The sequence below is a fragment of the Lodderomyces elongisporus genome, chromosome 2 (assembly GCF_030384665.1).
Source record: "Lodderomyces elongisporus chromosome 2, complete sequence".
In the NCBI taxonomy this organism is placed as follows: Eukaryota; Fungi; Ascomycota; class Pichiomycetes; order Serinales; family Debaryomycetaceae; genus Lodderomyces; species Lodderomyces elongisporus.
This window is the reverse complement of record NC_083674.1, coordinates 913,573-934,904: the sequence shown is the minus strand read 5'-3', so window position 1 is coordinate 934,904 and position 21,332 is coordinate 913,573. Positions and strand designations below refer to the sequence as shown.

The 21,332-nt window shown below is 34.7% G+C and overlaps 4 protein-coding genes across 4 annotated transcripts; all 4 read right to left on the bottom strand. All coding sequences in view use genetic code 12, as the record gives it.

The window, feature by feature from the left end:
* Window positions 1-178: 178 nt before the first annotated feature.
* GPI18 (ER membrane glycoprotein subunit of the GPI transamidase complex-like protein) lies at window positions 179-1,405 on the bottom strand (the record flags this gene model as incomplete). Its single annotated transcript, XM_001526798.1, has 1 exon — window positions 179-1,405. One exon carries the CDS (start codon window positions 1,403-1,405, stop codon window positions 179-181), a length of 1,227 nt encoding a protein of 408 aa, XP_001526848.2.
* Window positions 1,406-1,947: 542 nt separating this feature from the next.
* HGT1_3 (high affinity glucose transporter) lies at window positions 1,948-3,579 on the bottom strand (the record flags this gene model as incomplete). The annotated part of the gene is made up of 1 exon (XM_001526796.2): window positions 1,948-3,579. The coding sequence occupies one exon, from the start codon at window positions 3,577-3,579 to the stop codon at window positions 1,948-1,950; it is 1,632 nt and encodes a 543-aa protein (XP_001526846.2).
* A 4,864-nt stretch (window positions 3,580-8,443) lies between these two features.
* On the bottom strand, window positions 8,444-10,075 carry HGT1_1 (high affinity glucose transporter; the record flags this gene model as incomplete). The annotated part of the gene is made up of 1 exon (XM_001526795.2): window positions 8,444-10,075. One exon carries the CDS (start codon window positions 10,073-10,075, stop codon window positions 8,444-8,446), a length of 1,632 nt encoding a protein of 543 aa, XP_001526845.2.
* Window positions 10,076-16,543: 6,468 nt separating this feature from the next.
* On the bottom strand, window positions 16,544-18,640 carry RPN4 (regulatory particle non-ATPase; the record flags this gene model as incomplete). The annotated part of the gene is made up of 1 exon (XM_001526794.2): window positions 16,544-18,640. The coding sequence occupies one exon, from the start codon at window positions 18,638-18,640 to the stop codon at window positions 16,544-16,546; it is 2,097 nt and encodes a 698-aa protein (XP_001526844.2).
* Between the last annotated feature and the right edge of the window lie 2,692 nt (window positions 18,641-21,332).

Sequence of the window (21,332 nt, the reverse complement as noted above, 5' to 3'; positions counted from 1 at the left end):
TCTTCTTCCTCTTTCTCTATCCCTATCTCTGCCTCGCATCTTTTTACCAAATCCGGTTGCAAATTGCACCCGCGGGAAAAGATTCCAAATTTGGTAGCAGCAGCAGCTATTACTACAAATGTTACAGTTACTTTCAATACTCAAAACTTTTATTGCAAAGGCCCTTCAAATAGTTCATTTAAGCTGGTGGGAGAAATGCAGCAAAGAGAGCAGTTTGAAGTAAATTCCATGTCAACATATACATCAACACATATTTGAACCACCACTTTTCGTAGCCATTAGCCAAAGTCCAGTAAAGCAACGGCATACCGCTAGTCACACGATTCATTATTTGCACATTCATAAATAAGATCCCGCTTACAATCAATACAAAATTTACCACAACTAATGAGGTCAATTTTCTATTTTGCGGCAACTTTTTCCACCAATACCGTAGGGAAATAAAATTCCAACATACGACTGGAAAAGCAAGCAAAAAATTTGGGATATTGTTAGGAGTCCAATACGATAAGAAGCCATTACTCCAATAATGTGATTGTGCATAGCCAAATAAACTTGGAAATGTCTTATTGCACCATTCACCTCGCAAAGGACAAAATAAAAAGTAGTGATATGTATTTTGCCAAATGAATGTTATACCAAGCAATGAGCCAGTGATTGTGGTAAGGAAACATGTACCCAAGTCTCCATCAACCACGGCAAAATCATACAAGTCAAACAAGTACATAATGCCCAATAGTAATCCATTTGCTCGAACTGTGTAGTTTAATGCAGCAATCACTCCACTGGATATGTATCCCAAAACGGACTTTATGGACTTGTTGCTCTTTGTTGACACTTCACCAAAATTTACTGAATAGAAATACACAGCAATGGTTAACAATGTAAGTAAATTACTCAAATTTTCGGAATAATTGGTAGTCAAAAATACACCTGCTGGCGAAAGGATCATCATTTTAGCTGCTCTAAGACTCAATTTCTGCAGCTTAAAAATAGACAATGTTAGGTAAAAAAGCACCAATACGGATGTAAAGTGAAGTAAGTTTGATACGAGGATACTCAAAAGCTGGACACGATAGTATTGAGTTGACTTGTCATTGTATATTGACGGATAAATGTATGAGCCAAGCACCTCAATAAGTTTGATCCAACCGGGACAAAACACAAACTGATGCTCGTATTGGATCTCATTAATGAACAAGTCGTTGAAATATACAGAATCCCAAGCTACTAACTTTTTCAATATAGTCGTGGTGACTTCATTATATGGTGATGTTGTATATACTGTGGTGTGAAGTAGTTTTGAAGATGTATCAAACGTCGACGGTGTAAAATAGATGATAACCAATTGTAGGATTTTAAGAATTGAAAACGAACAAAAAAGACTCCATATTGGGTAATTCATTAATGATAGTTGGATTGTAAGTATGGGTTGTTAGAACGGATTGAGGTTGGATAGGAAAATTCATATCAAATATGAATCTTACTTCTCATTTCTTTCAGTTCAAATTTTTTTTATTTAATTTTATTTTATTTTTATTTTTATTTTATTTTTATTTAATTTTTTTTTTTTTCTTTTCAAATTCATTTTTCCTCCAACGACGCGCCAACATGTTTTATCGCCAGAAATAAAGAAATCCATGTTTGTTAACGCTTCCTTTTACCTTTTACTAGTCAAAAATAAAAACAAGAATGTATTCAAAATGCTAACTATCAATTTTTAAAAAAAAACATGCCACGATGAGTCAAAGTCAAGAAAAAAATTGAAAAAAGTTTACACAACAACTATAAAGTATGATGTACTAAAAGTTGCGTTTATAAAATAATCCAAGAAGCAAAATATGATTAAAATATACTAAAAGAAAACAAAACACTAGGGAACGATCCTCTACATAAAAAAAAAAGAATCGATCGAATTGAAAGGATCAATAATTTTTAGCACTTTTGCTAAACCTTCTCTTCAGAGTTGGTATCGCGCTCCATTAATTCACCATCTTCCTTGTGCTCAACACTTAGTTTTCTAGCAAGTTCAGCATCTGAAGCAATAGGAATGGTTGGTTGCCATGAGGAAGATCTCCAAGCAGGCACCTTTTCATCCCACATTTGACCAATTTCCTCCAAACGCTTACCTTTGGTTTCTGGGAAACCGAAAAAGACGTGGATAGCCATGGCCAAGCAAAAGACACCATAGATAATGTATGTTCTCCAGTTGATGTTGGCAAAGCCGGAAGGAGTGTACATGGCAATGGCAAAGTTGAGAATCCAGTTGGCCGAAGTTGAGAGTGAGTTACCTCTTTGTGAGATACGGTTGTTTCCCCAGACTTCAGAACAGTAGATCCAGATACCGACACCCCATGACATGGCGAAACTACAGACAAACAAGTAGGAACAAGCAATGGCACCTTCAGAAGCTCTCTTGTCACTGAGTGGGATTTGAATAGTGACTGTTTCACTACCTGAATCTGGCCATGGCTTGGAGTGAGCACCCAAGATACCAGCAAGACCAAATTGGAAAATCATCATCATAATTGCACCACCAATCAACAATTTCCTTCTACCAATTCTATCAAGAAGGAACAATGCAGGAATTGTTGTAACTGTATTAAGCACGTATTGAATAGATGAGGCAACCAAGTTTGTGTTACCAGTCTTACCAGCCATCATGAACAAGTAGACGATATAGTACATCATAACATTCATACCTGTCAATTGTTGCCAGATTTGAGCGAAAACAGCAGTGAAGGTTCTCAAGATGTATTTCTTCTTGAACAAAGTAGCGTAACTGACCGACTTGGCTTGGTCTTCAATCAACAATTGGTCCTTGATTTCAGTGATTTCAATCAAGACATCTGGGTTCTCTCTGTCACCTTTAGCTTGAATCTTTGCGACTATATACTCCGCCTTTTCCCATTGATCTTGTTTGGCCAACCAACGAGGAGATTCAGGAATGATGAGACATCCAAGGAACAAGAGCATACCAGGAACGATTTGGATACCCCAAGCGATTCTGAATGAGGCAGTGCCATTGATTTGACCCAAACCGTATGAGATGTAGAACATGATCATGATACCGAGGGTGACACTGAATTGGAAAAACCCTCCAATTAAACCTCTAATTTTTCTTGGTGATAATTCTGAACCATATATTGGGGCAACAGATGAACCGAAACCAACACCAACACCGGAAATGATACGACCAATGATCAACTGAGCTCTGTTTTGGGAAGAGGATTGAATGGCAGCACCGACCATCCAGAAGAACGAACAGGTCAACAACGATAATCTTCTACCGAATGGTTCTGAAACGAATGTGGAAGCGAGGGAGCCAAAGAAGGAACCCAAGGCCATTGCCGAGGTGATGAAACCTTGCATATCTGAGCCCGGGCTGTTAAAATACTTTAAGTAGGCATCCTGACTGACAAAGGCCGACATCGAGGAGATATCGAAACCAAACATCATACCAGCAATGGTGGATATACTGGCAATGAAATAGACATTGTAGATTTTGGGCATCCTATCTAAGAAGTTGTTGATGCTCAAAGCTGGACCTGAAAAGACCCTTTCAATTTTGGAAGACATTGTTTTTAAAAGCTTGTTTAGATTGATTAGAGTAGCTGGATCGATGACGAGAGAAGAAAAAGGAAAATTACTGAGAAAAGGCAGTGTCTCCAAGGGGGGGGGATTTCACTCTCTATTTATAATGGAATTTGGTCGCTTCTATTGTACTTTGTTTAGCTGTATTGTACTTTACTTTGTTCTTTTAAGGGTGAGGTGGGGATAATACTGTAGCAATGAAATTTTCTTTTTTCTCTTTTTTTTTTTTTGTTTTCTCCTTTTGTTTGTTTAATTTGAACTAGTACGCTATTGTCTTTTCCCCCCTCCCCCAACTGGGGAAGTCAGGCTTTGTGCCAGTCTCCACTTTCAAAAACAATAATGAGGAAAATGGCTTTTGTAAAACTATATATGCAACTCGTCTCCCCCATCTATTGTTTTATGGATAAATAAAATAGTATTACCTGATATTTGCTACTAGAAGAGCAGATGATTGGCTGACGTCACAAGGACTCAAAATGTAACCTTCAAACAACTATGGTGCACGACACAAACACGGAGAATCAGAGAGATAAATTTTTTTTTTTATATATCTAAATATATATATAAATATAAATATATATATATAATGGTTTTCCCGAAATGACAGTTGTTATTGCACCCATACACACATATTATAAACATAATTACTCCGGAAAATTTTGTATACATATATATCTATATGCACTTCTTTTTTTTTTCTTCTTTCTTTTCCCTCTCCAAATTGCAGATACGGAATTCTTGTGCCTCTCGTGAAACATACTTGGGTAGTGCTCGATTCCTGAAGTTTTTATGAAAAGCACCATTATTACAATAAAGAACTCAGCTTTGCCATGCCAAACGCCGTGTGTAGTAAGATTAGATTATCAAGCTCGATGTGTTTTTTTTTTTTTCATATTCTATTTTTTTCGTCCTTAAACTTGTTAAAGACACTAGGACTTTTCTCTCTCATACTGGTGGAACAACCCTGAGTTGTGTACTGAACTATTGTTTCATTCGTTTGAGATATTTGGCGAAAAAAAGGGAAAGTGATGGATTTGTCAGAGTATTTAGTAAAACTTGAAGATGACTGTAATGGTGGCTTTCATTCTTAAGATATGCACTCAAGTGAAATTTTCTCTCCACATCCAAGGAAAGCAAAAGAGCCAAAAATTTTTTTTTTGTTTTTTTGTTTTTTTGTTTTTTTGTTTTTTGTTTTTAGTGACTTTTTTACTTATTTTCAAAAAAAAAAAACCTAATGGAAATTCCTTTTTGCACCAAAGTGTTTTATCTATTTGAATATACTATTTTCTATAATCCAACAAAATGAAAAAAAAAAAAAAAATTAATTAACAAATCCTGACATCAACGTCGAAATGTATATTCTGGCAAACATGGGTCTTGAATGAGATCCTTTGGCTAAAGCCAGATGTTATACTAGATAAAATTTTGGCACTGTTTTAGACTACAATTCTTGTTTTTTTTTTTGTTTACTTCTCTGTCTTTTGCCTTTTCCCACTTTTTTTGATACCCCATATCCAAGAAAGCAAACCTTGCTTCTTGTACATGCAGATTTTCAATACAACCATAGGCTCTTCATGTAAAATAGACAATAGTTTTGTGAATTTTTTTATTTTTTATTTTATTTGGGCATTGTACGGAACAATTAAACAAAGCTATTGGAGGCGAAAACGAAATGACAATAATGCATTTCAAAGACACACGACCCAATGCTGCATTACAAACTAAGCAAAAGTGGAGTGCTTCAATTGTTTAGAATATTAGAGTCGTGATTTTTCCTTTTTTAAAAGCCTAGGGTTGTCCATCCTATTGTTTCGAGGCAATATACTCTTTGAAGTAACAATTGAGATGAAACAATCTCAACAATCGCAACAATCGCAAAAGCCTCTCCTTTATTCAAAGTTTTTTTTTTTTTTTTTTTTTTGAAAAACTTGGCATTGAAAGGGTTAATCCGGAACCGAGAAGACGATGTTGTTTGTAAAGATTTCAGTGGTCTGTGCATCTGCAATCTTTCAATTAAACCAACTAATGTATTTACTACTTTTTATTATCCCCCTTCCATATAAATCATTCCCCCTCACCCCTCCCTTTTTCATTTTATTTTCTTTACCACAAACGAAGTTTACATGAATGCTTTTGGGTGTTTTTAATAATGAGACACAAACCTATCCTTTCATCTTTTTCATTCTTTTGTCGTTATTTTTTTTTTTAATCAAATCGATAGGATGGATCTACCATGAAACAATAGAGTTTCAGTGAAAGATAGCAAAGAGGGAGCAAACAATACAGACATATGATAGGAAGTAATGGATCAAGTTTCTTCCTTCAACTTTTCTTCTTTTAAACTGCGAAAGTCATGGGTGCTGAATACTTTTCATGTACTTTTCATGTACTTTTGGTAATTTAATCCTGTACCCTTTTTGCAAAATAATTGTCTGTCTCCAAATATGGATCTTGTTGGAGAGCGAAGAACAAGAAAAATTGGAGCACCAAATTAGAATAATCCTTTATCGATAATCAACCCATTTGGTTCTATAATAATCGATTTCAGTAATTTTTTTTCTTCTTCTTTTTTTTTGCTTCTTCTTCTTTTTGCTTTTGCACATGTATCAAAAGACAGAATGAAAACCAAAATCAAAGCATGTGTCTTTACTCTTCCTTCTACAAATTTTTAGAGATTTTGTTTCATGATTGATGCTTGCTGACAATTTTTTCCTTTTTTTTTCATTTTTCGTTTTGGACATTATCTTTTGAGTTTTTGTAAACCTTGATTCGGTAGCCTTGTGATGCCTTTTCTTACAAGGCACGCATTCCCACAACTTTTTGGTTTACAAGTATGCTGAAAACAATCTGGACGCAATACAGATTGTATTGTAAAAACAAAGTTTAAAATAACAGCTCAATGTTGATGTCTCATAAATTCAACAAACTTGTTCCCGTTAAAATGATACTGACATGCGGTAAAAAAATCTTCACAAAGTGGTTTTTATTGTTTTATTGTTTTTTTTTTTTTCATTTTTCCATTTTTCCATTTTTCCATTTTCTTTGGGCTTGGAGTGTTTCATTATCATGACAATCTTATCTTCAATAAGTAATTGTTTTGAAGATTTTTTAGCATCGCCAAACATGATCAAAACTTGCCACAACATACTTCTCATAGGCAAGTCACTTGTTGACATTTGCCATATGTAAAAAATTACTAATGGCTTCAAAACCAAGTCGGGCCGAGATGTACGTATCAGATGATGAATCAAAACCCACAGATGCGAGGACGCATTTACTCCACAATGAGGCTTTGTTAGGAACATGTAATTTTTATTCCTTTCTTTGTTTTGTTTTGCTTTGCAGTCAAGATTTGAAATTTAACTTTTTGCTTTAATCAAGATTATCATTCCCCTCATGTAAAATAGAAAAGAATAAAAGGAAACAAAACAGATGGGGGAAAGGCAAAAATAAACAGCATATTGTTCACTTTTCTGTTTCTCTATTTTTTTTTTTGTTTTTCAAATTTTCTTCCCCATTCTTTCCACCTTGCCTTCTCGGATTATCCTATTGTTCGTCATTCCATTCTTAATCTTTCTTTGGCTTGTTTTTGTCTCTTTAATCGCTTTTAACATCAAAGGACATTATTAACGTTTTAAGCATAGAAAAGTATTTTGCAATCAACTCATGGATCAGAAACAGCTACTCTTAATCTAATGATGCCATTTTTAACGACAAACACTGAATGCTTAAACTTTTAAAGTAATTTTGTATCGTTTGTTTTTTTTTCTCGGTAAATTTATTTCTCCACTTTTCTTCTTCTTCTTCTTCTTCTTCATTTATTTTTTTATTTTTTTCTCTTTTTATTTTATTTTGGGTACGCGGCACGTGTCGTTCCGTAATGTGCCGATACGTGCCGCAAGTTGCCGCAAGTAGCCGCAAAGCAAAGCAAACCACCGTGAACTTCATATCCAACACCATACTTGGAAACGTTTGAGCATTGAGCTCTTACAATTTGCCAAAACACGGAATAACTCTTGATTATATAACGAAATCGGTAGATTACATACATCAAACGGCACGAAGAGAGATTTGGGGTTTATTGCGGTACATTGATCAATCACTGGATCCTATGCAGAAATGTACAACACGAACAAACTGATGCGTTGCTAAATATGAAAACACCAAAAAAAAAAACCAACCAATACGCAAGAAATAGAAAAGAGGGAATGCAAAGAATAGTTACAGGAAACAATATGACAGCATACTAAACGGAATAACATTTAATCCGAAATACAAGCAAGCCAAGAGGAAGAATTAAAGAGACAAAAAAGAAATATAAGAAATATAAGAAGAAGAGGGAATATAAGCATAAAGACAAACACGTTGCCAAAACATTCGGATCAAATCAAGTGAGTTTTATAATCTATACCAAAAATACTGCTGTTGATAACTAGATGATGACCAAATCATAAAACTTTACAAAAAGAAAGAAGAGAAAAAAGTACCGGATATGCATCTATACATACACATCATATATGGTATGTATACAAACAATAGAATTTAGTTTATAAAACGGAAAGTCCTACACATAATCATGACAAGTTATTTAAATGTAATAAATTCAATGGGAGTATAAACATAAAATTATTCGTATGTAATGAAATAATATTAACAATAATCAAAAACAACAATAGCAACAACACAAACAACATCATAAAGGTCTGACATTGCCTTAGGGGAAGAAGTAAAAGAGGGTCGGAAACATCATATCTGAAAATTTTTTATTTTATTATTTTTTTCGTGTTTGTTTGTTTGTTTGTTTCTTTTTTTATTTATTTTTTTCCTTCAAAAAAATTTCTGTTCCTCGTTAAATTTTCTCTTCAGAATTAGTGTCTTGCTCCATTAATTCACCATCTTCCTTGTGCTCAACACTCAACTTTCTTGCAATTTCAGCATCTGAAGCAATAGGAATGGTTGGTTGCCATGAGGAAGATCTCCAAGCAGGCACCTTTTCATCCCACATTTGACCAATTTCCTCCAAACGCTTACCTTTGGTTTCTGGGAAACCCAAAAAGACGTGGATAGCCATGGCCAAACAAAAGACACCATAGATAATGTATGTTCTCCAGTTGATGTTGGCAAAGCCGGAAGGAGTGTACATGGCAATGGCAAAGTTGAGAATCCAGTTGGCCGAAGTTGAGAGTGAGTTACCTCTTTGTGAGATACGGTTGTTTCCCCAGACTTCAGAACAGTAGATCCAGATACCGACACCCCATGACATGGCGAAACTACAGACAAACAAGTAGGAACAAGCAATGGCACCTTCAGAAGCTCTTTTGTCACTGAGTGGGATTTGAATAGTGACGGATTCATTACCTGAATCTGGCCATGGCTTGGAGTGAGCACCCAAGATACCAGCAAGACCAAATTGGAAAATCATCATCATAACTGCACCACCAATCAACAACTTTCTTCTACCGATTTTGTCAACAAGGAACAATGCTGGCACAGTGGCGACGACGTTAAGCACGTATTGAATTGATGAGGCAACCAAGTTTGTGTTACCAGTCTTACCAGCCATCATGAACAAGTAGACGATATAGTACATCATAACATTCATACCTGTCAATTGTTGCCAGATTTGAGCGAAAACAGCAGTAAAGGTTCTCAAGATGTATTTCTTTTTGAACAAAGTAGCGTAACTGACCGACTTGGCTTGGTCTTCAATCAACAATTGGTCCTTGATTTCGGTGATTTCAATCAAGACATCTGGGTTCTCTCTGTCACCCTTAGCTTGAATCTTGGAGACAATAAACTCAGCCTTTTCCCATTGACCTTGCTTAGCCAACCAACGAGGAGATTCAGGAATGATGAGACATCCAAGGAATAAGAGCAAACCAGGAACGATTTGGATACCCCAAGCGATTCTGAATGAGGCAGTGCCATTGATTTGACCCAAACCGTATGAGATGTAGAACATGATCATGATACCGAGGGTGACACTGAATTGGAACAAACCTCCGATTAAACCTCTAATTTTTCTTGGTGCCAACTCAGCTCCGTAAATAGTAGCAACAGATGAACCGAAACCAACACCAACACCGGAAATGATACGACCAATGATCAACTGAGCTCTGTTTTGGGAAGAGGATTGAATGGCAGCACCAACCATCCAGAAGAACGAACAGGTCAACAATGATAATCTTCTACCGAATGGTTCTGAAACGAATGTGGAAGCAAGGGAGCCAAAGAAGGAACCCAAGGCCATTGCCGAGGTGATGAAACCTTGCATATCTGAGCCTGGGCTGTTGAAGTAGTTCAAGTACGCGTCTTGACCAACAAAGGCCGACATCGAGGAGATATCGAAACCAAACATCATACCAGCAATGGTGGATATACTGGCAATGAAATAGACATTGTAAATTTTGGGCATCTTGTCTAAGAAGTTGTTGATGCTCAAAGCTGGACCTGAAAAGGCCCTTTCAATTTTTGAAGACATAACTAATGTGTTTGCTTTGGGAAAAGTGAATATGAGATGTTGTATTGAAGAATGATAAGAAGAGAAAGAGAAATGAAATGCATTCTTTTTTTAAAAAATTGAAGAGGAAAGTGTCCTCTATTTATAATCAAGTTTTCGATTGATCTTGAAGAATAACAAAGACAAACAAATTTTTTTTTAAAAAGGGAAGAAGAGCAGCTGTCTATTGTGGTTTCATATAATAGACATAAGGCGGGGATGAAAGCACCCTAATAGGTGTAGTTTCATCAAATGGTATAATGCTGAAGAAGCTAAATTGCCTATGTTTTTCCCCACTGGGGTAGACAAATTTTGTGCAGATCTCTCCCAGCAGGTTTTAGTGGGAGAAACAAAGTTGAAGATAGAGCTTGGTGAATCTAATGAAATATTTGAATTGGGCGGACACGGTTACAAGAGTCATTTTTTTGGGCAATATGATGTGAAGTAGGCTAATATCAACTTAAAATTTTTTTCTCGTACAAGGATAACATGATGTTTGAAGTTTTTTTTTATTAATTTTTTTTTTTAAAAATTTTGGTAAAGCTAAAATTGAAAGTGGTGATGAGCATAAAGGTCATTTAGACACAAATTGCAACTGCAAAACGCTAGTGACACAAAAAAATAGTGTTCAAAAAAAGAAAAAAGAAAAAAGAAAAAAGAAAAAATAGAGAGAGAAAGAGAGTCTGCGTGTGAGTGTGTGTATGAGACGAATAGTTTTTCCTCAAAATGTCTGTTGTTTTTAGTATACACCCGTACATACATAGTATGGATTACGGAATTACGGAAGATTTTGTTTTTTTTTCTTTTGGACTTTTTTTTCTTTCTGGAAAATTATGCAGACACAGAATGAAAAGTGTCTGTTTTGCATACGTTTACCAAATGGGCAAAAAAAAGAGTTTTAATTTTATTCACTGTGCATGGCACTAAAAAGTGGGGATTGTCATTTATTGAGAGATTGTATTGGAAGTCATTTCATTTCTCAAAGAAAAATTTTTCCTTTTTCATTTTTCAATTTTCAATTTTTTTTTTTTAGCCAGCCGCAATAGTGAAGGGCAAGCACAGCAAGCATAGCAAGCATAGCAAGCACAGCAAAAGGCAATGGCGAAAAAAGCATTTTATTTTCCGTGATGCTAAAGTGCCGTGTGGGGAAACAATGCAATCTAAATTTTTTCCTTTCATGCTTTCATGCTTTCATGCTTTTTCTCTTTGTTTTTTTCTTCTTGTTTTCGAAGTACGTTATTGTTCTTGTTCGTGCTGGAGTCCTTGCACTAATTTTCGAGGATCTCAGGGGGTAGGGCAAAAGAATATAAGCAGAATAATAACATCTGTTAATAATAGAAAGCGAACGTACTTGAAAGATATATGAGAAATTCAAAAGAAAAAGAATAACAAAAGGAAAGAAGCAAAAGAGCCATTGCACGTTTGGTGTTTGCATTTAAAAAAGGAAAATTGTATGGTAAGATTTTCCTTAACCTTTTCAAGTTCCTTGTTCCATGTTCCTTGTTCTTTGTTGTTTTATTTATTTCATTTTTCTTCATAATCATTAGACGAGTCAGTTTTTTTTTTGATTTTGAAAGGTGTGCCTAAGCCGGACAAACTCTGCAAACCAAGGACAGATGGATTCTTAAAGTAACAAAAAAAGCTGTAACAAACAAACAAACAAACAAAAGAAAAAAAAAAAATGGAAAAATTAATCAACATTAAACGGAAAATAAATAAAATTAAAATCCCTCAACATTTAAAACTTGTTTGTTAGTAGTTTGTTTGCTTGTGGCCATCCATTTCCTGTTTTCTTTATTGTTACACTTTACCTTAGTTGAAGAAGACTATATGATTGTAAGGTTTGTTATGCACTACAGGTTGTTTCTCCACAATCTTGGAGGAATAAACACACACACAATACAATATGGAATGGGCGAGCCAAATGCAAGAAACAATAATTGAAACATCGAATGAGGTGCTTTTGCTTTTCTTTGTATTTTATTGTTTTTGCTTTGTTTTTGCTTTGTTTTGTACTGTAATGTGTATTGTGCTACATTGTTTTTTATTTTTAGTTTTTTCGAGTGACTACAATAGTTTTGGCTTTGATGTTTATGAAAATAGAGAAGGGGAGACAAAAAAATAAGGCCAAAAAAAGAGTAATGTTCGTAAAACGTTCTTCTGGATAGAATTGTGATATTCGATGTTGTTAATGTTTTTTTTGTTTATGAAGTTTTTATTCCTTGCCCTTTTTTCCCCCCTTTTGTCAGTCTCCTTTTGAATAAATCAAAAAAATGGAAAAAAAAATAATAGAAAAAGCAACTGGTGGATTTTATCAAAAAATTGTCTTGAAATTTCTTTAACCCTTTTATCTATTTTCTCTTTTTTTTTTGGGTCTGGTGTGAAGCTTATAATAGTATTTAGCATTTAATCAAATAGAGACCCAAGAGGTAAGGACCAGTGCTTTTTTCTTATTCTCTCCCACCAATGGCCCTTTCCCAATACAAGAGCAACTATTTAAGCAGCAGTGAATCTTTTCCCTCACCGAGTTTCATAACTAAAGAGTAACAAAAACTTGTATGGAGACGACAACTAGTCTCTGTATCTTCCATCGAACCTCTATGCTTCAGCTGTAGATTGAAAGTAGAAGGAAAAAAAAAAAAACAGGATTATTTACCCCACCATCAGTGTATGGCGAAACCTATTGTTGCTGTAGATGCAGACACAAAAAACATGTTACTTTTTTTTTCCCCCTTTTAAATAGCCGTATCTGCATTCTGTGTGGAGTTGAAGTATTCAACTTCAACCAACGCAAACATGAGAGAAAATTTATTTATTTATTTTTTTTTTTTTTTTTTTTGCTGAATACGGAACAATTTTTATTTTATATTTTATTTTTATATATTTTTAAATTCTTAATTTGGCTCGATTCCTTTAATTCTTTTTATTGTAAAGGCTAACACAGAAACAAGGAGTACTTGGTATGGCAAACAGTAATGCAAATTTCAGCCATACTAGCCAAAGAAAGAAAAGAAGGAAGCAGAAAAAGAGATAAGAGACAAAACACGCGACTGAAAAGCAAACTTAGACAATATTCATTTTTTTGTTTTTTTTTTTCTTTTTCTTTTTTTTTTTGGCTATATGCTAAAGTTTTATACGCGTATATCTTAATCAATTCGAATTTAATGAAATCGTGATTATTGGGCTTAGAAACTGTTATCTTTGTATGACAGAAAGTAAAATAATTGATGAACGAAAAAAGAAAATTAAAAAAAAGAAATATTATTACCATTATTATAAGATTCAGTCACTCTCAATCTTTTATTTATCCTTTAAGAAGTGAGCAAAAGTGCTTGGCAACGTAATACTAAGAAAAAATAATAGGGAGAGAAAGAGCAAGAGGCACAGAGGAGGGGGTTAATCCGGGATCGATTTTGGCCGAGATGAAGGCACTTATCACATTAATCTGTTTTCCACTTTTTACTTCAAACATCTTCTTCGTCTCCTTAGTTTCTCCCTTGTAAGGCATTATGTCCAGAAAAAAAAAAAACAAGAAAAACAAGAAAAATCAAAAGAACAAAAAAAAAGTCAAAATTTTGGGGAAAAAAGCTTGAAACATAAAGACTAAAAAAGAGGGAGGAAAAACGAATTTGAAGTTATCCCCTCCTCTTCTCTCTGTCCAATGCTCAAAACCAAAAGTAAAACCAAAAGCAAAAAAACCAAAAGCAAAAGCAAGATAAGTAAAAAAAAAACAAAAAAGAGGCAAGGCAGGACAAGAATAAAAAATTTGTTCATTTTCTTACTTTTTTTTTTTTTATCCGAATGATCCTTATAAAGAAAAAAATTCTGTCTATCGGAAATACCTCTTTTTTTATAACCGAACACAAAATTAAGAAAATTTGAAATGAAATAACAACCTTACACTCAGACACTGAAAAATATGGTGACAGACACAAAAAAATATAGTGACAGACACTAAAAACCAGATTCAAGTCAAAGTTACACAAAACCAATACAAATTAACCCGTCATCTTTTCTCTCTTTTTTTTTTTTGTGATTCCGACTGGAGGGGGAAAAAAAGGACTGACACTGGGAATGCCGTGAAGCCGTGATGCTATATGGGGGGGGGGGGGGGGAGACGCCCTCGTCTTCAATCACAAGGCGTATACTGTTCAGCCTTCTTGATTCAGCCCCATTTTCTCTTCTCTTCTCTTCTTTTCTCTTCTCTTTTCTACCCATTCTCTCTTTTATACAATATTTTGTATCTCACATTTTCCCTAGAGGACTTCAACATCCTCTTTAAAATGTGATATTTTGCACCACCTTCAATTATAACATCACATCGGAATAGGGTAAACGTTTGGTATTTTTGGTGCTCGATACAGTAACGGTTGGGTTTATCGGCAGGTTAAAAAATCAAAGTTTTTTATTTTCTCTTTTTTCTTTCAATTTTTCTTTTAAAGTTGATTCCTCTGTGGGGTAGAATTATGCTTTGGAGAAGGAGGGGGAAAAGGTAAAGGTAAATGGAAAATGAACGAGAAGAAGAGGTTACCATAGCAAAAGGGCGAAAAGGGCGAAAAGGGCGAAAAGGGGGCTCGTATGCTATAACCCCAAAAACCAAAAAAAAAAAAGCAAAAATAAAAACCATTAAAAGAAAAATGGTAAAAAAAAATGGTAAAAAAAAATGGTCAAAAAAAATTTATTAAAGATTATGGCATTGGGAAAACACAAAGCTCCTTGCCAATACCATAAACTTTACTTTCCGTAAACGCAGTTTGTTGTCACTTGCCACTTGTCATTTGTCATTTGTAATATTACTAATTGAAGAGCATCTGTGCAATATATTACCGGAACAACCCGCAAAAATAAAGGTTTGATATATAAACTTAAAAAGAGTTGAGGACTAAAATCAGACACAGAAATTTATCCACTTGGGCAAAAAACTACGAAAAAACCAAACAAAAAAGAGAAAACGAGGCTTTGAACAAAGCCAAGGCGCATATAGAGAGCAGTAGTAGTAGTAGTAGTAGAGAGAAAGAGAGAGAGAATTAGTTTTTGGGCGTAGGATACAATGTATTTTGTAAATACTTGATGAAGTTTACATTGGCTTTGCAATAAATAATTACCATAAGTTTATTTAATGACAAAACCCAATATTAGTTTTTCCCTTCTTGACCCCGCGCCCTCTTTTCATCTTCTTTTTTTTCTTCTTTTTTTTTTTTTTTCCACACCCCACATCCTCGGATTCGGATTATCCTATCTTTATCTGACCAAAAGATTTTTCCTTTCTTCTTTCCTCTGTTAATTTTCATTTTTTTTTTTTATTAATTCTCTTTTCATGGACAATATTACAACGCAGTTTAATCAGACTATTAGAATAACTCTTTGTTATTAAAGAGTGAAAGAGGAGAAAGCAAAGAAAACAAAAGAAAGTCTTTTTTTCAAAATATGTTTTACAGATGAAAATTGCCAAAGTAAAGTAAAAAAAGAAAACGAAAACGAAAAAAGACAAAAAAAGAGAAAAAAAGACAAAAAAAAGATGAAGATAACCCAAACAAGAAACAAAAACGTTTGGTTTACAAAGGGTACTATACTATTCGGAGTAATCCTCTATTTTGTCAACTCCTCTTTTTGCCTCTTTCAAATAGACTCTCCTCTTAATCCTTATCCTCCTCTTTACCATCCTTGTCCTCCTCTTAATCCTTATCCTCCTCTTTACCATCCTTGTCTCGCTCAACCACCCACCCCCTCCCAACACCTCTCTGTCGAGAAATTGGCATAGTGCATGCATCTCATAAATTTGCAGGATCGACACAATAAAAGTGATGTTTCATATCGATCGAGTGTAAGTACGTTGCACTATCCTCGGACTTACTTACGAACTCCTTACTTTTTTACCATTCATTGGAGAAAAAATAAATAATACAAAAAATCAAAAAAAAAGGAGAGATAAGGAACCCGGTACAAGCTTTTAATCCGAAACTACAAAATAACTCTTCCCCCCCCACCTTGGTTTAAACTATAAATCCTCTACATTCAATTCTTTTTCCATTCTCCATACGCAACTTGAGTTTGCTTACTAATTGATAAAAAGATAGACTTTTGGCAATTGTCGCCTAGCACAGTCACAAGTGACAAGTGTACGACTTTTGAGCATCGGTTTCTGTATAAGTTCTGTATTTATTCGATAGTTCTATATAATAGTGATAACTTTATTTTACTACTTCTCGTTTGAAAATTTTCAAGTTTCCAGTTTCCCATGTCGTAGAATATTTACCAATATTTTCACTTAATGGGAAAATGGGCACAGAGCGTCAAGTGTGTGCCGCATTGTGACACTCTGCCAAAAAAAAAAAGAGAAGAATTAACACGTATTTATCACAATAAAATGTAAATTTGACAACTATTTATAAGAAATTCTAACTGGAGAATGGATGAAGAAAGAATCCGAAAAAGAAAGGGACTAATGGTTCACTGCACGGGATGATACTCAACATTAGCCTTGGCATCATTAATCAACTGCAATGCCTCCTCACCAACTAAACCATGCTTGATCTTGATATGTCTCGAAAGCGCATCACCCCTGGAAAAAGTCTTTTCCTTCCCATTACCAGCACCTCCCTGGTACCTTCCTTCACAAATCACACAACGGAAAATCTTCTTCATCGAGGCATGAATGGTGTTTTGATGACGGATAAGGTCATATGGCCTCGAAAACTGCTTATTGCAAACCTGTCCAGTTGAAGGATTCACCAAGTCACATCTATGCTCGGGGTTTGTAGCACTAATCTCGGCACCCAACCTATAAATGTTTTTCTCCTTCAATTCAATGGTTGCAGGTCGCGTTGTATAATTGTGTAACTCATCCATCTCAATGTCATCAACCATCATTGCATCATCACTACTATTATTACTATTATTATTAATGTTGACATTACCAGCAACAACACTGCCACCATTGTCATTGTTGTAATCTTTCGCACCATCGTTTTTCAAAATTTGATCAGTATTGTCATCAAATAACGACTCTGGAGTTAATGTAGAAGCTACTGGCGTGACTATCGAGGCTGGCGACACTTCGCGTGGCAGTAATTCTTGTGTGACAAACTCATTAGTAAAATCTGGAGTAAACTCTTGCGCAAAGTCTGGAGTAAAGTCTGGTGTAAACTCTTGTTCGAAATCTTGTTCGAAATCTTGTTCAAAATCTTGTTCAACCTCATTATTTTGCGGTTGATCATGGCCCTTGCACTCAGCTTCTTCTCTCAATTCCTTCAATGCCTCTGGAAACATCTCAGATGGACCATCGTTTAAGCTGATGTTTTTAAATTCATCAAAAGTAGCATAATCAACCATATCATCGTTGTTATTGTTGTTATTATTGTTATTATTGTTATTGCTATTTGTAGAAGTAGTAGTATCATCATTATTAATGTTTTCATCATCATTAGTGACATTGCTATTATTTCTACTAGTGGTGGTGGTGGTGGTGGTGGTGTTGTTGTTGTTGTTGTTGTTACTATTATTATTATTTACATAGTACCCACTATTGCTCATGACAAAATCATCAAATTCATCGTCGACATGGAAATAATTGTCATCCTCGTCATCCGACAAGTCCTCTTCAATCTCTTCGTTATCATCGTCCAAGTACAAGTAATCATTTTCAAAACCTGGAATAATGCCATCGGACTGAACCAAATGCTGTGAGTTGGATCCAACAATATCACCATCAGCATCATTTTCTAGTCTATTGGACACAACGTAAAATGATGAAGGGTCCAAATCTGTTTGACTAATCACTTGGCCAGGTGAGATCTCAGGATTGTACAACAAATACTCTTCGTCAAAACTCTTCTTTTTTCCTGCCTGGTGAGGTTCGACATTATCAAGAGTAGTGATTCTCCTCCTTCTCCTAGTAGGAAAAGCTTGGGGTAATGGTGGAAGGGAAACTTGTTGTTGCTGTTGCTGTTGCTGTTGTTGTTGTTGTTGCTGCTGCTGTTGCACGCTTTGCACAGATGATATTGGTCTTACAAAAGTGTTTGGATTAGCGTAATTTGTAAATGGGTTGACAAATGATTCTTGTGTGTCAAATTGGTATGAATATTCGGGATAATCATTTGATTGCTGTGACTGCATCTGTTGCAGCAGTTGCAGCAGCAACAGCTGGTCCATATACTCTTGTGCTTTCAACTGGTCAATAAATGTGTCTGGAATGTTCAACATATTCCCTAGCGTATTGCTAGAGTTGTTATTCATGCTATTGCTGTACATTCCTTGACTCTGATTATTCATTTGTTGGTATGGCAATGTTGGTGATGATGTTATAGAGTTTCTATTGGATGCGTGGCTATAACTTCGGTTATGTTGTTGCTGCTGTTGTTGTTGTTGTTGTTGCTGTTGAGTATTGCTCATATTTAGACTAAAGTTGTCCACGTATTGTTGATTGCTATTGCTATTGCTGTTTGACGAAAACTTCATGATCGGGGATGATGGAACGTGGTACAATTCCTCATCCATCAAATCAGTCATGGTCCTTTTCAACTGAGGTAATACAGCAACAGAAGTCATCTTATCTGTGTCTTTTTGGTGTTTGGTGTTGTGGTTGCTGTTTAAAATCACTTTGAAGAAATGTTGTTTTTCTAATCTTTCCTTGTATGTATATATATATACTAAAACTTCTTCTCTTCCTTCTTATCTATAGATTAAAGGAGAAAAGACAAAGTAGCTAGTTGTTTGCTGGGAAATGTAAATGAAAATGTAGAATAGGATAGAAAAGGGGAAAAGAAAGAAAAGTGTTATGTATCTCTTGAAATTATTTTTATATGTTCAAAAAAAAAAATGAGGAAAAAGATTTATAGGATGGGGGGGGGTATGAGAGGAAGGAAATGGGAAGAAATGGGAGATCTAGATGTTCTTTTATAAGTTGAATTACTCCTCACACTGATGCATCCACAGTATGATTACTAAGACACGGAATAAAATAATAAAATAAAACAAAAAAACACAACAGCAAAAAAAAAAAGAAAGGGGAAGCAAATATATATATCTGTGTGTGTATATGTGTATATGTGTTGGTGTGTGTGTGACAGAAAGAGGTAAGATACGCAGGTAGTGTACTTGTGCACAACTACTCTTTGGTAAATACAATGCATTAAAACTTTCCATAGTGTTCCATAGTATATGTAAAAATATATATGACATCAACTAATAACAAATACTAAAGAAGACAGATGATCTCTACTGTGCAACCACAACCACAACCAATACACATACACATACACATACACATACATATACACTTGGAGTGATTTTTCTCCCCCTCTTCTTCTCACGTCTTCTTTCAAATGACAACAGATATACTGTGCTGTTCTTTGGATATCCGATGTGGAGGTGTACTAAAAGAACAGGATAGGAGGGATATAGACATATACCGATAAAAGTGTATTTTTGCTGTCCTCTTCTTTTGTTGGTTATTCCTGCCAAATCTCATATCTCTCTCTTTGACTCAGCCATCTTTTTTTTTTTTTTCTTTTTTTTTCTTCTTCCTTCTTCTTTATTTCCGTTTCAAGACTTCTCCATTCTCGGCTATTCCTATTTTAAATGCTCCGTCTTCCTTCTTCCTTCTTCCTTCTTCCGCTTTTTTCATTTTTTTACTTTTTACTTTTTAATTTCTTTTTTTTTTTTTTTTTTCCTTTAAAAAATGTCTTTCTCCGGGCTTAGAAATCAATATACACACAGAGAGTAACATTTCTTTTTCTGGAAACTACCGCGGCGTCGTCTTAGCAACAAACTTATTGCTTTTAATCTGTATTTTTTTTTTTATCTTCATTTTTTTTTTTTCACGTGCAATTTAACATGGTGAAAGAAGACTAGATCATAGTAAAAGTGATAGTAATAGTAGTAGTAGTAGTAGTAGTAGTATTAAATCAAAGAAGAAGACAAAAAACTGCCGTTTACTTTTAGACTTTCCCATGTTACCAGTATAATGGTATTGATACGAGGTTGAAAACCATACTTCCACGTGGTCAAAACCAGATGGTCTCTATCTCTCTCTTCAAAACTCTTATTCGGCATATAGCTAGAATCCACACTCCCGATAATGACTCAACAACAACAACAACAAACAAACAAACAAAAAAAAAAACAATTGGAGTACGTATTCTTTTGTTTTTAGAAAGGTTACATCATCTCCGTTAAGTTCCACGTATGCACTTAAAAAATCTCATCATTTTCCAGAATATCTCTCTACACGGCCAAACCCAACAATCAACACCAATTGCGATGACCACTTTGTTTTTACATCTCTCTCAACAATTATCTCTTCTTTGGCTACAAAGGAATGCTGATTTTTTTTCCTTCTTCTTCTTCTTCTCTGTTGTACCATGTGAATCTAGAACTCTTGAAAAACGGGGAACGAGCTAGCATCAATACACTAGCATGTGATATGTAAGAGCACCAAAAATACAAAAGATAGAGACCACATAGCGTCACACTTTCTTTTTTTTTTTTATTTTATTTTTTTCATTTTTCATCTTTTTCTTTTCTACTAATCTCTCTATTCACTTTAAAGTCATTCTTCGTCTTTAAAATATAGGAGAGATTTGATAAAAGATGCTCAGTTGTCAGCTGTAGAAAAAAGACATCTCAAACGTCAGTTTTCCATTTTTTTTTCTTTCATTCTTCTTCAATTTTCCAAAAAAAAAAAGAAAGAAAAATAAAACAAGTTGCCCAATAATAGTTTTGATGGACAATCCAAATCATGTACTACTTACTCACTTTGTTGGCCAAAACAAAACAAAAAAAAAATTTGAAATATTCAATAATAAGCAAAAAAGCTGATTTTTCTTTCTATGGATTTTTTTTTTGTTTCCTGGTCATCTTCATTTTCTCATTGCTTGTATAACTTTCTCGTATCTCCGCGTTTCGGATATATTACCACTTTGGGATACCAAACGAGAAGAACATTAAAGCAAAAGTAAAGCAAAAGTAAAGGACGATTTGCATCTCTTGTTTCACAATCATGCATAAACAATACAAATCAATGGTATGTGCGGTGTTTGAGCTCCGGCAAAAGTTTGACGTTATTAATCCAAAATTTTAATGAAGAAAAAAAAGAAAGAATTAAGAACAAAAAACAAACAACACCATAAGGAAATAGTAGACCACAGAGACTTTGTAATGACACATTAAAGCACAAGAAACAACTAATAACACAGTATTGAACAACTACAATATTGGTTTTCCTCTTTCCCCTTTTTTT